This window comes from Musca domestica, unplaced genomic scaffold (genome assembly GCF_030504385.1).
Source record: "Musca domestica strain aabys unplaced genomic scaffold, Musca_domestica.polishedcontigs.V.1.1 58, whole genome shotgun sequence".
NCBI classification, from domain to species: Eukaryota; Metazoa; Arthropoda; class Insecta; order Diptera; family Muscidae; genus Musca; species Musca domestica.
Genome location: NW_026712360.1, coordinates 1,782,424 through 1,799,086, shown reverse-complemented (window position 1 = coordinate 1,799,086; position 16,663 = coordinate 1,782,424). Strand labels below are relative to the sequence as shown.

Sequence of the window (16,663 nt, the reverse complement as noted above, 5' to 3'; positions counted from 1 at the left end):
GTAACCAAAAAAAAAAAAGAAAACGAAATACTGCTACTTAAGTGTTTTAAATGACTTACAAAAGGGCCGGAGGGAAAACTAATTTGAAATACAAAAAACCACAACAAAACTGTTGCATGTTACAACAAAATGTAAGGGAAATTTTCTATCCAAAAAAAAAAAAAAAAAAAAAAAAAAAAAAAACAAGAAATATTTTACAGCAATAAAAAGAAAAGCACCTTATGATAACCCAGTGAACAAATGCGTTCAAGTTTGATTCAAAAATTTGATAAAATGAAGTTAGGGTCTGGACTAATAAGGTATTGAATATCACAAAATGTAAATTTTTAGAAATTACAATTTTCGCTCATGAGAGAACTTAGAGTATCTCAGAGAATATTTTTTTCCTCAAATTCTTGTATAAAAATAATGTCTCTCACAATAGTTAAAAAATATATTCCCATCCAAAGAACAAGATTTGAATGTTAATTTTTTTTTCAAATGCAAATTTTTTGGCTTCGGTGCAGTTCTGGAACAGATCATATTATCCTTGAAAAAATCCCATAAAATTCCCCATCATGGATAGAGGTACTATAGTTCCCTCAAAAAAAAAGGAGTATCATTCGATTTAAATCTTGTCACTGGTCCCCTTTTAGGAAACCAGTCAATTAAATAATTTTTATTACAAAATATCCGATTTTTTTCAAATACCCCACATTTCGCAAAAAAATCTCTTCACTGGGAAATTTTTGGGGCAGCCCAACTGCTAAACTGGTCAAATGAACTTGTTCTACACTTACCCCACACAAAACACACACACACCCTCACATACATACAGCCCTCTAACATTACAACAAATCCTACATACATATATCGTTTACACCAAACGTAGCCACCTCAGACCTGGGTCTCGTTACAAAAATTGAGACATTCATCAAAGTCAGAAGACCCTAAACAACGAACAACCATTCATTGATTGCATCCATTTGTTGTTGCTTAACGAAATCTCAAAATCTTTGAAACCTCCCCAAAAAACAAACAAAATAAACTACAACAACAACAAATAAAAACCCAAACACAATAAATTCAATAAAACACAAATAACAACAACTCAAAATGAATTTAATGTTTCGCAAGAATTTTCGTGAGGGTGCCAGCGGCAAGAGCGGTGGTGGCGGTAGTAAATTACAAACGAAAGCAAATCGTACTAAACGCTCGCGTGACATGGGTCTCACATCGCAGTCCGACGACATACACTACAGGACACATCTGTTTTTCTCACCGAATCGGCCGGGTTATGATGTGGGCGAAGGTAGGCGCTCACCCGAAAACCAAACAAACAAAAAAAAAATCACTCACTCACTCAGTCATTCATTCACACCAACAACAAACAAATACAAAAAAAAAACAGTTAATGAAAATTAAAGGCATATCACATACACACACACACATACATTCATACTCTTGATGTCTGTCTTTCATTACAAATAAATCACACTCATACACACATACCACTACTAAAACACCAAAAAATGAATCTCTTCATAAATTACTAAAATAAATACTACTCGCTTTGAGAGGAAAGTGGTCATTTGGTATGGGTTACTAATTGAGTCACTAAGGTTACATTTTGCAAGGAAATCAAAAATAGAGAAACTTAGAGAGGAAGTAATTCGACTTTTGGTTGCAGATGTTGAATTTAAACATAGTACAGTTTCAAATAAAAATTCTTGAAAACAAAAACTTTGGAAAATATTTAAAATTCTAAAATTTTGGATTTTTGAAAAAGTCATCGGCTGGCTTCTTCGTAGAGAAACAAAGGAGTATTAGGTTGACTAAGTTCGATTTTGGCCCCACGCTCCTTTGTTCTTTTCTGCAGAATATCACGAAACTAGATCTAAAACCAGTAAAGAAATTCTAAAAGATGATATATGGGAGAGCGGATTTTCACCAAATTTGGCATACCTGTTTCTATGCTCAATTTGGTCGTAAGTGCCAAATTCCATGCCTTTTGGACTAATATTACAAGTTTGGTGCGCAATAATATGTAAATCGGATGAAGATATATGTATGGGAGCTATATCCGAACCTGGACCGATTTTCACCAAATTTGACATACTTATTTCTAGGCTCAATTTGGTCGTTAGTGCCAAATACCATGCAATTTGGGCAAATATTACAAGTTCGGTGCACAATAAAAGGCAAATCGGAGGAAGATACAGATACATGGGAGCTATATCCAAATCTGAACCGATCTCAATAAAATTTGGCAGAGGTATTTCTGAGCTATATATGATATACTTCCCCAAATATCGTTGTTACGGAGTGCATATAACGGCTGCGGAGGACAAAAAAAAAAAAAAACAAATCGGAAGAACAATATATGTATATAGGAGCTATAGCCATATCTGAACCGATTTTCACCAAATTTGGTATATCTGTTTCTAGGCTCAATTTTGTCGTAAGTGCCAAATTCCATCCCATTTGAGCCGATATTACACGTTCGGTGCACAATAAATGGCAAACCGGACGAAGGTATATATATATATGGTGCTATATCCAAATCTGAATCGATCTCGATAAAATTTAGCGAACGTATTTCTTAGCTGTTTTTGATATATTTCCCCAAATATCGTGCTTACAGAGTGCATATTACGACTGCGGAGGACAAAAATAACAAATCGGATGAAAAATATATATGGGAGCTATATCCAATTCTGATCCGATTTTCACCAAATTTGACATACCTGTTTCTAGGCTCAATTTGGTCGTAAGTGCCAAATTTCATGCCATTTGGACTAATATTACAAGTTTGGAGCGCAATAATATGTAAATCGGACGAAGATATATATATGGGAGCTATATCCAAATCTAAACCGATCTTGATAAAATTTGGCAAAGGTATTTCTGTGCTTTATTTGATATATTTCCCCCAATATCATTGTTACAGAGTGCACATTACGGCTGCGGAGGACAAAAATAACAAGTCGGATGAGGAATATATATGGGAGCTATAGCTATATCTGAACCGATTTTCACCAAATTTGACACACTTTTTTCTAGGCTCAATTTGGTCGCAAGTGCCAAATTTCATCCCATTTGGGCTTATATTACACGTTCTTTGCACAATAAAAGGCAAATCGGACGAAGATATATATGGGAGCTATATCCAAAACTAAACCGATCTCGATAAAATTTGGCAAAGATATTTCTGAGCTCTATTTGGTATATTTCCCCGAATATCTTTGTTAAAGAGTGCATATTAGGGCTGCGGAGGACAAAAATAACAAATCGGATTAACAATATGTATGGGAGCTATAGCTATATCTGAACCGATTTTCACCAAATTTGACACACTTTTTTCTAGGCTCAATTTGGTCGCAAGTGCCAAATTTCATCCCATTTGAGCCGATATTACATGTTCGGTGCACAAAAAATGGCAAACCGGACGAAGATATATATGGGAGCTATATTCAAATCTGAACCGATCTTGATAATATTTGGGACATATATTTCTGTGCTGTATTTAATATATTTCTCCAAATATCGTTGTTATAGAGTGCATATTACGGTTGCGGAGGACAAAAATAACAAATCGGATTAACAATATATATGGGAGCTATAGCTATATCTGAACCGATTTTCACCAAATTTGGCGTACCTGTTTCTCGACTCAATTTGGTCGTAAGTGCTAAATTCCATCCCATTTAGGCTAATATTACACGTTTGGTGCATCGAAAAGACGGAACAAGTTCCTCTCTCTTCCACAAATTTTTGAAAATTTTCAAAAAAAGATTCCTCAGAATCCATTTATTTTAGGTATATGGTGCCTTTGGCAATATTGCAGATAAAAATACAAGGAAAATTTTTGTGGAAAATTTTAGAGCTCAAACCACTCGACAAAGGGGTCTTTTTGGTCCCTTGTTTAAAAGAGCGTTAAAAACTCCCTTTAAAAGGGATCATAGCAAGTCAAAATATTCTACAAAATGATTTGTCATAAAATTCTGCTATAGGTCCTAGAATACGTCATGGGTCTAAAATTTATCCGAACGCCAGGAATTCATAATTATTAAAAACACATTTTAGGGTTAAATCAGTAGTTTGTGTGAGTTTGTGCAGAAATCTCCAACAAAACATCATTTTAGAAGGGTGAAGACAAGGACAAAAATATTCTTCATAAAATTTTACTATAAGTCACCAGAGAAAAGAAATCTCTATTTCGTAAAGTTGACGTCTTATATCGAGGGTATTCCAAAAAAGTAGATCGATATAACCCATTTCCTGTACCAATGTTTCAATTCCTTTTTCTCAGCAATTTAGTGAAACATAGAACTTCAACTTCATCCCACTAGTTCCACTTCCAAGCGGGTAGTACATGGTGTAATATACATATGTGTAATTTCAATAACCGGCAATAACAATAACTACAACTTACTCTGTCACGCAAATGCAAACATTCACACACACACACAGACACCCATGTGCATACACTGTCAAGAGCTAAGCAAACTAAAACTTTACTCAACAACTAACACTAATAAAATATTGAACTACAACACTAATCTCTGTAAACAGACATATGTAGACGAACATAACTGGCAGCACCAACGTACATAGATATACATATGAACTTTAATTGATATATTGATATTGAATAAAACAATGGGAAAGGTTAGGGGTTTTCATTTATATTTAAAACAATGAACATTTATGGTGGTCCTGGGAAAAATGTTTTTGAAAATACCATGACTTTCAGAGAGTTTGCAAACAATTTTTATAAAAATCCAAAATTTAAAATAGTCCTTGGAAAATGTTTTCTCTGGTATGTCTTAAAAGAATATTTAAAAAAAATCACCCTTCCTTAAAATAAAAAAAAAATGAAAAAAAAAAAAAAATAAAAATTCACGATTCCTTGAACAAGAAGTGAAAAACCTACTAAAACTTTTTTTGAAAATCAAAGGATCTGATAGCCCTAGACAAAATATGTACAAAATTAGATGTTATTTTCTTGGACCGATATTGCCTATCTTCCGATTCGATCTAAGTTTGATAATAATATTACGACATACCAAGTTGAGACCAATTCGGATATTTTCTTCGAGATCTATCGCTCGCAATAGCCTGCTAGATAGATGGAATAAAAAAAATCAATGACATAGTTTTCGTGGATTTCAAAAATTATTTTTTCCTAGGATTTTAGAAACTTTTGATGTTTTAAAAATATTTTTCAATGATTATTGGAGTCAGGAATTTTTTTGGCATTTTTTGTAGGACCATCTACGACATCCATCTATTTAAAAAAAAAATATTTATTCAATGGACTTTTAGAGATAGAGGTAAAATATCTTTCAAGACTGACACCGCTGGATCGACCCCAAATGTCATGAAACGAAGTTCGTCCAAAGATATGAGGCTATACAGGGTGAGATGAAAAAAACTGCAAAGAAAATTCAGACTGTTGTCATTTCTAAACCTCTCGTCCGACAGCTGTTAAAATTATTCCAGTGACAGCTCATTATATTGTTTACAAGCGTACGGAAGCATTTTGGTGAGAATTTTCCAGAAAAAAAGTTATTCGTGATGGAATTCAAGCGGGATAGTGTGATTTTTTTACATTTGGCCGTATAACCACAAGTGGCTATCTTTAGAGCACTCCAGCATTTAAATGTAAATAAATAGTTTGTGTCTTTTACCATCGCTCGTTACCGTGATACTGTAGCGTAGCCCGACGTTCCTTGACGTGGACGGGAAGTGAACGGAAGAAACATCAGCAGAAATGGTTCGAAAAGTACAGAAGCGACTTGATCGAAACCCGCGTCGCAGTGGTTGAAAAATGGCTCGTGACCTGAACATATCACAATATTCCATTTGGCAAATATTGCAAAATGGGGTAAAGCCATTGACATTCCAAAAAGTACACGAACTTACACCGCAACCGAAAGAAAATAGACTCAAAAGAGCCTGAAGAGTTGCCTCGGTTGGCCGAAAGTGGTGCACTGCCGAGTTGGGTTTTCTCTGCACCGGTGAGAAAACATTCGTTGTCCAGCAGTTTGTAAACAAACAAAATTATCTACTCGTGTTTACTTGCCAAAGAGGTCAGATCAGCTGAAAATGTGCACTTTCGGTTGGCCACCAGAACTCAAGCGCCGGCCATGGTAATGGTGTGGGCCGCCATAACAGACGATGGTCGCTCTCCGCTCTTATAAAACGACCGTTGCATCAGAATAAATGCCTAATATTATCGTGAAAATATTCTGAAGGGTGTATTAAAGCCTTGGGCACGCAAACATTTTGGCCGCAGACCTTAGACATTCCAACAGGACTCAGTACCATCGCACTCAGAATAAGTGGCGAATATTATCGCGAAAATATTCTGGAGGGTGTATTAAAGCCTTGGGCACGCAGACATTTTGTTCGCAGACCCAGGACATTCCACCAGGACTCAGCACCCAAGAATGGTTACAAAATGAGTTTCCTCGCTTCATTTCTAGCGCACAATGGCTACCAAAATCTCCGGATACCAATCCGTTGGACTATTGTGTCTGGAGTATTTTGGAAAGTAACAAAGTGTCGATCTTCGCCGGGAATCGGCCAAAATACCGCAAAGCAACATTCGGGCAGCGTGTGCGGTTTCATTTTCCGTTTGAAGGCCATAATTCGTGCCAAAGGTGGCCAATTCGAACAATTCTAAACTTATTCTAAAATTTGATGCTATTCCGGACATTTTTTGCTTTCATTCAATAAAATTTAAAAAAATCTAAAAATTCTGGCGTTTGACTTTGTTGCAGTTTTTTTACCTCACGGTTCCTAAAATCCTTGATAATAATAATTTTTGAAAATCCATGGAAATTATGTCCTTGAAAATATTTCTTTTGAAAATCTGACGGACTTCGTTAGCTCTTAAACTTTTTATAGAATAATCCTTGAAAAAAATGTTTCGTTTAATCCTAATCCTGGGAAATGCAAATTTTTGACTCTAGGTTATGTAACTACTTTGAAACTGACCTATGACTTACCACATAAAAACTTTTATTCTCACTCCTAATTTTTTAACACCTCATCATTTTTTCAAAACAATAACAACAATTGCTCACACTTGAATAATCGTCATAATCTACGTAGTATTGATTACAAAATAAAAAATGAACTTCGAACTTTAAATTAATAACTGAAAGGTGTGTGTCCTTTTAAATGGTAATATTTATGTGTGTGTGTAAATACATATGTATTTGTGTGTGTGTCTATAATTCTATTCTATCTACTGACTAACATCTAAAATTACTAAAATTTTTCTTTCAAATAACAAAAAACAAAATTTAGCTTTTTAAAAAAATCAAACAACTTTTTCGCAAACAAGTTATACTTGTCGCTCCATGTAAGTTTGTTGTAAAGAACGTCTTGAATAACTCATCATCATTCATAAGACACACATATACACATATATTACACGGAAAAGCATGGAAATTGGTTGAAAGTTCAAACAAAGTGGAAAAATATTTGAGAAAATTCGAGAAAAGGAAAAAATGCCATTCTTGTTTGCATTTTTTCTCAATTTTGTATTTACACTAACACAAAGGCTATGGATCAGGGACAGGCAGAGAGAGTTGCACATTTATGTTCTCACAATGTTTTTACTCTCTGGTTACATTGTTTTTAAACGGCACTCGTTGTGAGAGTGGAGAAAATTAGGCTCAGCGAAGGTACGCGTGCCTACTCTTGTCTGGCCCTGCTATAGAGGACCTTAAATAGCTTTATTTTGTAAAACACAATTTTCACAAATTTCAAAAAATCAACAACAAAAAATTAGAATAATTTTTTTCTATTGGAATAATTGGAAAGTATTCAAAATTAAATACCTGCAGGTATGTACCACAAATGATTCTTTTTTTAAATTATATCATTATTTAAGTTCTAATTTTTTTAAATTAAATTGGCTCTCATCTAAATTTCTATAAAAAAATCCAAAATAGGTACATCCCGAAACACTGTGTGAAACAAAATAAGGCCATTATGATCTTCCCTTGTCTATATCTCTCTGTCTCTCTTTATGCCTCTCCCTTATCATATGTGTACTCTTCAAATTCTTAACCCAACTGTAATGCTTCGAAATGCCCGGCTTTATAATTAACTAAATACAAAAATATTCAAAACTTGCATTTAACCTTTTTAAAATTCATGAATTCAAACTCAAGCATAACCCACACTCACACAACACCCACCCCACCCACTCACATCCCATACACATGTAAATATACAAAATTGTATGCATTTCATAATCCTCGCTCTCTCTTTCACACACACTCTCTGGAAACCAAAACAAAACAAAAAAAAAACATATCAAAATTCAAAAACAAAAAAAAAAAAAAAATACCAATCAACAGAACAACTCATTGCAGAGCGGTGCAGTGGCTTTACCGGTAATCCTTCAACCTCCACCACCAACACCACCGGCACGCTTCCACTGTCACCCATCCAGCATGAGTCTATGGATGCACCACAGCCTTTAGTTGATCGCAAGCCTTCTGTGTCGCTATTAAGATGGAACAACAACAACCACACCAACGGCAACAACAACAGCAACAGTAACATCACAACAAATATTCACAACTACCATCACTACCAGTCACCACTACCACCACCACCACCATCAGCAACAACAACAGCAACACCATCCCATAGAAGTAGTTTTAGAAAACCAATTGATAGCATTCAAATGACAGAGACCAACCGCCACAACAACAACGCCAACATCAACTACAACAAGACAAGCGGCTACAACACCACGCCAGGCTCCTCCACATTGCTACAACAACATCAGCAGGGGCTTGCGGGGTTATCTTCAACCGCTGCTGTTAGGCAAGGTTTGAAACTTTGATTCCTGGCCCCCCTCCCCCCAACAAAATTCATTTTCTCTTTTTCTTTTTTTGGAATGCATTTCTTTCTTTTTATCTATTTTGTTTCTTTTTTCTTCCACATTTTGTCATCACCATCACCACCACCATCTTTTATTCTTCCTCTTCATCAGGCGACTATAACATTTAATTCATTTTCTTTATTTCTAAACAACATTTTAACAGTCTTTGCAGACAATTTTAAAAAATTCACGTTTATGATAGTCCTTCGATAAATATTTCTTCTTGGAAAAAAGGCTGGAAAATATGTTTTGCGAAATCGACTATTGTTATAGTCCTTGAAAAAAAAAAAACATTAAAAATCTGCTTTCGCTATAGTTCTTAAAAAAATATTTTTTTTTAAACCCCTTCCCTAAAAAAATATTTTTTTTTAAATCCCTTCTTTGAAAAAATATTTTTTTTAAAATCCACGTTCGTGCTAGTCCATGAAATATTATTTTTGTAGTCCCCTTCTATGATAGTCCTTGAAAAAAAATATTTTTAAAAATACACGGACCATGACGCAGGTCCTTAAAAAAATTATTTTCAACAAATCCACGTTTGCGATAGTCCTTGAACAAATACAAAAAAAACTGAAAATGAGAGTCCTTGAAATATTATTTGAAAAAAACACGCTTGTGATAGCCCTTGAACACATATAAAAAAAAAATACCTGAATCTAAAATTCTGGAAAAAATAACGTTATTAAAAAAATGAAAAAAAAAAAAAAAATAAAAATCGCTGACTGATAGTCCTTGAAAAAAAGTTTAAAAAAATGTCTCACTAAAATGCAGATTTCTTTAAGTTTATAATTCTGATAGTCCTTGAAAAATCTAAGAATCATTAATTTTATACCCTCAGCCTACCGGCTACAGGCGTATATATCATTTGATACATCCATATCGCGCCTGATAGAAATCACGGGTTTAGACCCTAAGTCTCTTTGGATCACACCCATTTCAGGACATTTGGAGTCGATCTAGAGGCATCCATCCTTCCTCCGTTTGCCGAAGGGAGTATCCGTTTTGGCCAAAAGTTGATACATCGTAATATTATTATCATATTTTGATTGATTTCGGTGATGGGTCATATGGGTACACTCCTTCTAGTACCTCCCCCACAAAAGTTCAAAATGTCCCAAGAAAATAATTTACCTTCTAGAACAAGAAAGGATTATCCCACTTTGTGCAAATCCTAATAATTTGGATCTGTGCTAGGTCCAAAATTTTGAATAAATAAAATGCTCATAAAATGCGAAATAAGCATCCAATTTTCGTAAAATTCCACAAATCCCAATATTTGTACCAACACAAGATCTGGTATGAAGATGACGGATATCGGTCTACTCCTTCTGGGACCTTCTCCACAAAGGGGTCAAAATTTTGAATAATCATGAAGCTCATAATACGCGAAATAAGTATTCGATCCTTTTCAAACTTCATACATTCCAATATTTTGACTAGCGCAAGATGTGTTGTGAATATGGGATGTATCGGTCTACTTCTTCTGGTCCCTCGCTCACAACGGGCCAAAATTTTGAATAACAAAAACGTTCATAAAAGCTTAAATAAGTAGCCGATTCTCTTAAAATTGCACACATCCCAATATTTTTACCAACACAAGATTTGGTACGAAGATGAAAGATATCGGTCCACTTCTTCTGGAACCTTCCCCACAAAGGGTTCAAAATTTTGAATAACCAAAACGCCCATAAAACGCGAAATAAGTATCCGATCCTTTTCAAACTTCACGCATTCCAATATTTTTACCAGCGCAAGATTTGTTATTAATATGGGATATATCGGCCCACTCCTGCTGGTACCTCCCCCTCAAAGGGGTCAAAATTTTGAATAACAAAAACGCTCATAAAAGCTTAACTAAGTAGCCGATTCTCTTAAAATTTCACATATCCCAATATTTTTACCCACACAAGGTTTGTTGTGAATATGGGATATATCGACCCACTCCTTCTGGTCCCTCCCCCATAACGGGGTTAAAATTTTGATTAACCAAAACGCCCATAAAATGCAAAATACGCATCCGACCCTCTTCAAATCTCACACATCCCAATATTTTTACTAATGCAAGATTTGATGTCAAGATGATAGATATCGGTGCACTCCTTCTGGTAGCTCCCCACAAAGGGTCACAGTTTTCAGTACTTATATCTCTCAAAATAAGTCAGGGAATCTTTTCTGATTTGGTATATCTAAATACACTTCTCTCATTTGCACATTCCTATATTTTTATCAGTATTGGATAAAGTGAGAATCTAGAACACTACATCTGGTACCCAACGCAGATTTCAGTATTTTCCAAAAAAAAGTGAAATTATCCCATATCTCATATAAAGTGAAGGAAGTAGTCGATATAGCCCAAATGTGCGACACGTTGTAATATTTAAATCAGTCTTAGGTCAGATACGAAATGGACCATATTGGCCCACTCCCTCTGAACCTCTCCCAAAAAGGGTGGAAAGTTTAGATATTCATAATGGAGTTAAAATATATTTGAATTAACGAACACTTGTTGAGGGTATATATCTATCGCCAAATCCGATTGAGACTCTTTTAAGTTGTTTTTATAAAAATTTAGAATTTCTGGAAAAAATCTAAGAGTCATTAATTTTTCTTAAATTCACTATTTCGATAGTTCCCCTAACGTGGTATCACCTCTGTAATAATATGACCCACTAGTTATTCCAATATCACTTCATATTTCCCCATTTCCAAATATCCCGAACACATCTTCCCCTCGGTCCTACATTTTCACTCAACTTCATTTAATCTCCAAAAACTCAAATCAAATACTCTCTCTCTCTTTTAATGGATTTTTTGTAATCCATTATCTCTGTAATAATATGGTCCACTCTCCATTCCAATATCACTTTATATTTCCCCATTCCCAAATATCTTCGGCACATATTCCCCCTCGTTTCTACATTTTCACCCATTATTCATTAAATCTCCAAAAACCCTCAAACTAAAGACTCTCTCCCTCTCTCTCTCTTTCAATGGATTTGTGTGTAAATTTCTACTAATCAAAGCTTGGCAAGCTTTTAGGCGCGCCTGAGATCCCTGTCTGTGAAACTAATCCAAGGATAATAGCTTTCTAACCACCAATCCTCCATCCTCGAACTGACTAACACCTCAAACTCTATACAAAACTCAAACGGAACTGTGTGTGAAGAAAAAATCAATATTCATTCAACAAACAATTTTGACTTCAAATAGAGCTTTACTAGTTGGGCTTTTGTAATATAGCTTTAAGCTTTAGATGTGGATTTTTTTGTTATTTAAATAAATTTTTAAATAAAACAATAATTATTTTTATTTATATTGGTTTTTATAGCTAGCTATGGCATAACTGGCAGCGGCTCGGCCATGGGTCCCAACAATGGCCTTGTGTCCATGTCCTCAGGCGGTGTGCGCAGCGAACCCATATCCTTGGCCACCCTGGATCGTGATTGTTTCATAATACCTGTACATAGTGTAGATCGTTTTCTGCCAGCTGGCATACCGGTGAGTTGTAGTAGTTATATATTTTCAAGATTTATTAAAAGCATAGATTCATGTTTCTCTTCCAGCTGCCACCATCCCCCGTCGATGGTAATTCAACGAAACCTTCCAGCCCCCTCAGTGTTCTGGAGGTATCCGATCCCAAATTATGCATTTTAGTTCATTTGATGAGTCCCCTCGAACCCATTGACCCGGTGCTTGAATCCCCCCTCGCCCATCCATTGCTGAAACAACGTTCAGTGGCCTCGGAACTTTTGACGGAAGTGCAACAGGCCAATACAGCGGTGGGTGGCATGCTATTGGCCAATATGGAGAAAATTTGTAAGAATAAAATTTGGAGGGTGTTTTTGTTGTTGTTGTTGTGATTTAATGTGTTTTCTTATTTTCCGTTTTATTCTCCACTCAGCCGAATTTCCTTTTATTACCTATTATGTTATAAATACCACACAAACGGATCCTTCAAACTTTTATTCGGGCATAAGAGTTTCCTCACTATCGAAATTTGAGCCAAAAAACTTAAGGTAAGTTTGGAGACCACACAAAGGATCAATGTACATGTGTGTCAACATACATGGGGAGAAATTGAAGGAGATGTCCCTGAAAAAAAAAATGATAATCTACCGGGGAAAAAATCGTAAAACATCTCTTGGGTAAAATTTAAGAACCCATTAATGATTTTCAAAGTTGGTGTGGGATAAATTTCTATGTTATTTTCAAAAAAACCATTACACCTAGGTATATTATTTATTCTGAGATTAATAGTGAAATTTTGTGTAGAATATTTCATCTTTTGACACCTTCCGCCAAAAACGAAATTTTATGTTACTTTCAGGTGTTAACTCGAAAAAAGTCAAAGAAAAAATTGACAAAAAAATCGGGAATACTTTCGGGGTTTTTTGGGAACATTAATGCAAATATTTTTTGGAGATGTGTTGGAAATATAGATTTAATTTCTTTGGTGACTTATAATGAAATTTGATGAGGAATATTTTTGTCTTTGACGTCATCCTTCTAAAATGATGCTTTGTTGGAGATTTTCGCCCTAACGCCGTTAACTCATCCCAAGGGAATATTTATCAACAATTGAGGCTATATTTTCTGATTTTTTTTGTGAACATTGATGCAAGTATAATTTTGATATGCCGTGGAAATATAGATTTATTTTCTTTGGAGACTTATAGCAAAATTTGATGAAGAATATTTTTTTCTTTGACAACATCCTTTTAAAATGATGCTTTGATGGAGATTTTTGTACAAACTCACAAAAGAAATTGATCAAAAACTAAGGAATATTTTCGTTTTTTTCGGGAAAATTGATGCTATTATTTTTTATATATGCAATGGAAGTAGAGATTTCTTATCTTTGGAGACTTATAATAAAATTTGATGAAGAATATTTTTGTCTTTGACATCATACTTCTAAAATAAAGATTTGTTGAAGATTTCGGCATGAATTCACAAAAAGTACGGCCTCAACTCAAAAAAGAGTTCGAGGAGAAATTAAATTTTTTAGGAAACTTGATGCTAATATTTTTTGATATGCAATGGAAGTAGATTTTTTTTTCCTTTGGTGACTTATAGTAAAATTCGATGAAAAATATTTTTTTCTTTGACGTCATCCTTCTATAATCACGCTTTGTTGGAGATTTTTGCACAATTTCAAAAAAAAATTGATCAAAATATTAAGGAATATTTTCGTTTTTTTTTTTTTCGTGAATATTGATGCTAATATTTTTCAGATATGCAATGAAAGTAGAGATTTCTTATCTTTGGAGACTTATAGTAAAATTTGATGAAGAATATTTTTGTCTTTTACGCCATTCTTCTAAAATAAAGATTTGTTGCAGATTTCGGCATGAATTCACATAAAGTACGGCATCAACTGGAAAAAAGTGAAAAGAAATCGTTAACAAAAAAATTGGGGAATATTTTCGTTATTTCTTTTGTTATGCAATGGAAGTAGAGATTTCTTATCTTTGGAGACTTATGCTAAAATTTGATGAAGAATATTTTTCTCTTTGGCATCATCCTTCTATAATAATGCATTGCTGGAGATTTTGGCATAAACTCACGTAAAATACGGTTTTAACCCTTAAATGCGTATTCAATTTTTATAAATTCCTGACTTTTAGATAAGATTTAGACCCTTGACACCTTCTGGGGCCTATAGTAGAATTCTATGGCCAATAATTTTGTGGAATATTTTGACTTTCTACAATGCCGTGTAAAGCGAGTTTTTAGCCATATTGAAATTGTTTTTTTGAAAAATGAGCCAAAAAGACCCGTTTATTGATACGATTGAGGGTAAAAAATGTCTACCATAATAATCTCCGAATTTTTATCTGCAATATTGCCCAAGGCACTATATAGCTCAAATCAATGGATTCTGAGGAATCTTATTTCGAAAAGGTTCAAAAATTTGTGGAAGAAGCAGTTTTTAACTACATTTGGAGAAGGGACCAAAAAGACCCGTTTTTTGACTCGCTTGGGTGTTAAAAACTTCCACCATAATAATCTCCGAATTTTTATCTGCAATATTTGCCGAAGACCACATATACCTAAAATGCATGGATTCTGAGGAATCATATTTCGAAAATTTGTGGAAGAGGGAGTTTTTAATCATTTTTTGAAAGAAGGACCAAAAAGACCCCTTTGTTGACTCGCTTGGGGGATACAATTTTCAACAAAAATATTCCTTGGATTTTTATCTGCAATATTGCCCAGGGCACTATATACCTAAAATGTATGGATTTTGAGGAATCTTATTTCGAAAATTTACAAAAATTTGTGGCAGAGGGAGTTTTTAGGCATTTCTTGGAAAAAAGACCAAAAATACCCCTTTTTTGACTCGCTTGGGGGATACAATTTTCAACAAAAATATTCCTTGGATTTTTATCTGCAATATTGCCGAGGACAGTATGTAGCTCAAATGCATGGATTCTGAGGAATCTTATTTCGAAAATGTACAAAAATTTGTCGAAGAGAGGGGAATTCGCCCCTCTATTTAGGTTACTTTACAATGTTAACTTTCAAAACGCCGATACACATGTCTTCTTTTTTCAGCTCTACTTTCATAATCTGCTGGATTTCTATAAAATCTGCACATTTCTATAAAATTATAAGTCCTTGGAGAATTATTGCTCTGAAAGTTCTTAGAAAAACTTTTGAAAGAGTGAAAAATACTCCCGGGCGATAGTTCTCGAAGAGTGTGAATTTTAGGAGAAGTTTACTCTCTACTCTTTTATTTTATGTGTGGCTGCTCAAGAGTACTCCTGTTTTAAAAATAAGAGCGGGAGTTCGAATTGAGGTTTTAAAATGCTTAAAAATCCTTGATTATTCTCCCTTTTAAAATATTTTCCTAACAATCCTGAAATATTTCCTTTGCATCTTGGAAATGCTCGAAAACTGTTTTTTATAAAATATTCTCCCATTCATCTCTGAAAAAATCCTTTAATAAATGCCTCAAGGTTTATTTTCTCACAGTACATAATCATGAATGCCTTCCGGTGACAGAGTTTCCAAACAATTTGTGCGTTTATCTTCCACTCTACGACCACTGATTCCCTTACCCTCTCACTCTCTCACTCACCGACAAACTGACTGGCAGGCAAGTTCATAGATCTGAGATAATAATTGTTGGATTGGTTCCAGAAAAACAAATTTGTGGCATACTTGCCAACAGATTGGATTCCTTTGGTAAAGGATATCCTTTGGCGGAACTTGGTGGATGTATGTTTGTGTGTCCCCACACACACACACACACACACACACACAAATTGATCACGGCTATTTTTATTCATTCCGTGATTTATTTGTGTCACATCTCCGTATTTTTTATCACATTCGCCACGGTTCGTTGCCTCCACTCTGCAGCTGCTGCTGCCGATGACATTCCAAATGAATTGTAAGTAGCCGCACCGAATTGCAACAGAGTTGGGAACAATGAAACTGGGTGCTGGCTTATGGCATATTGTTGGTCAATATTTTTTCCTGGCTAATTTATCTCGACCATTGTATGTTGACAAGGATATTAGTTTGGTTTTTTCATGCCCTCTTTTTGGTGTTTAATTCGTTTTCTATTTCTCCCTCTACTCTTCTTCCGTTTTTTGGATTTGAATTTTAGATACACTGCCGCTCATACCTTAGATTTATACAGTGAAGTGGCTGCCATATGTCGTCCGCCGCTGCAGTTGGCCCCCAGTGAAAGTGGCAGCTTTAAGAAGACACAAACTCCGGCCACCGGTTATATCATTTCAGTATTTAAGGTAAGTTTGT

General features: G+C 34.9%; 1 protein-coding gene across 10 annotated transcripts in view; it reads left to right on the top strand.

The window, feature by feature from the left end:
• Positions 1 to 16,663, top strand: part of LOC131800399 (phosphatidylinositol 3-kinase 2-like) — a 30,149-nt gene that overhangs the window by 10,405 nt on the left and 3,081 nt on the right. For 2 of the 10 annotated variants that reach the window (XM_059128947.1, XM_059128945.1), the window contains exons 2-7: positions 1,117 to 1,291; positions 8,361 to 8,840; positions 12,222 to 12,391; positions 12,457 to 12,709; positions 12,795 to 12,909; positions 16,512 to 16,653. In XM_059128947.1, coding sequence (XP_058984930.1) covers positions 1,117 to 1,291; positions 8,361 to 8,840; positions 12,222 to 12,391; positions 12,457 to 12,709; positions 12,795 to 12,909; positions 16,512 to 16,653 — 1,335 coding nt within the window. Of the gene's footprint in view, positions 1 to 871; positions 1,292 to 7,299; positions 7,355 to 8,360; positions 8,841 to 12,221; positions 12,392 to 12,456; positions 12,710 to 12,794; positions 12,910 to 16,511; positions 16,654 to 16,663 lie in introns of those variants that run through there. The other 8 variants (XM_059128952.1, XM_059128950.1, XM_059128946.1 and 5 more) reach the window with 7 other exon arrangements.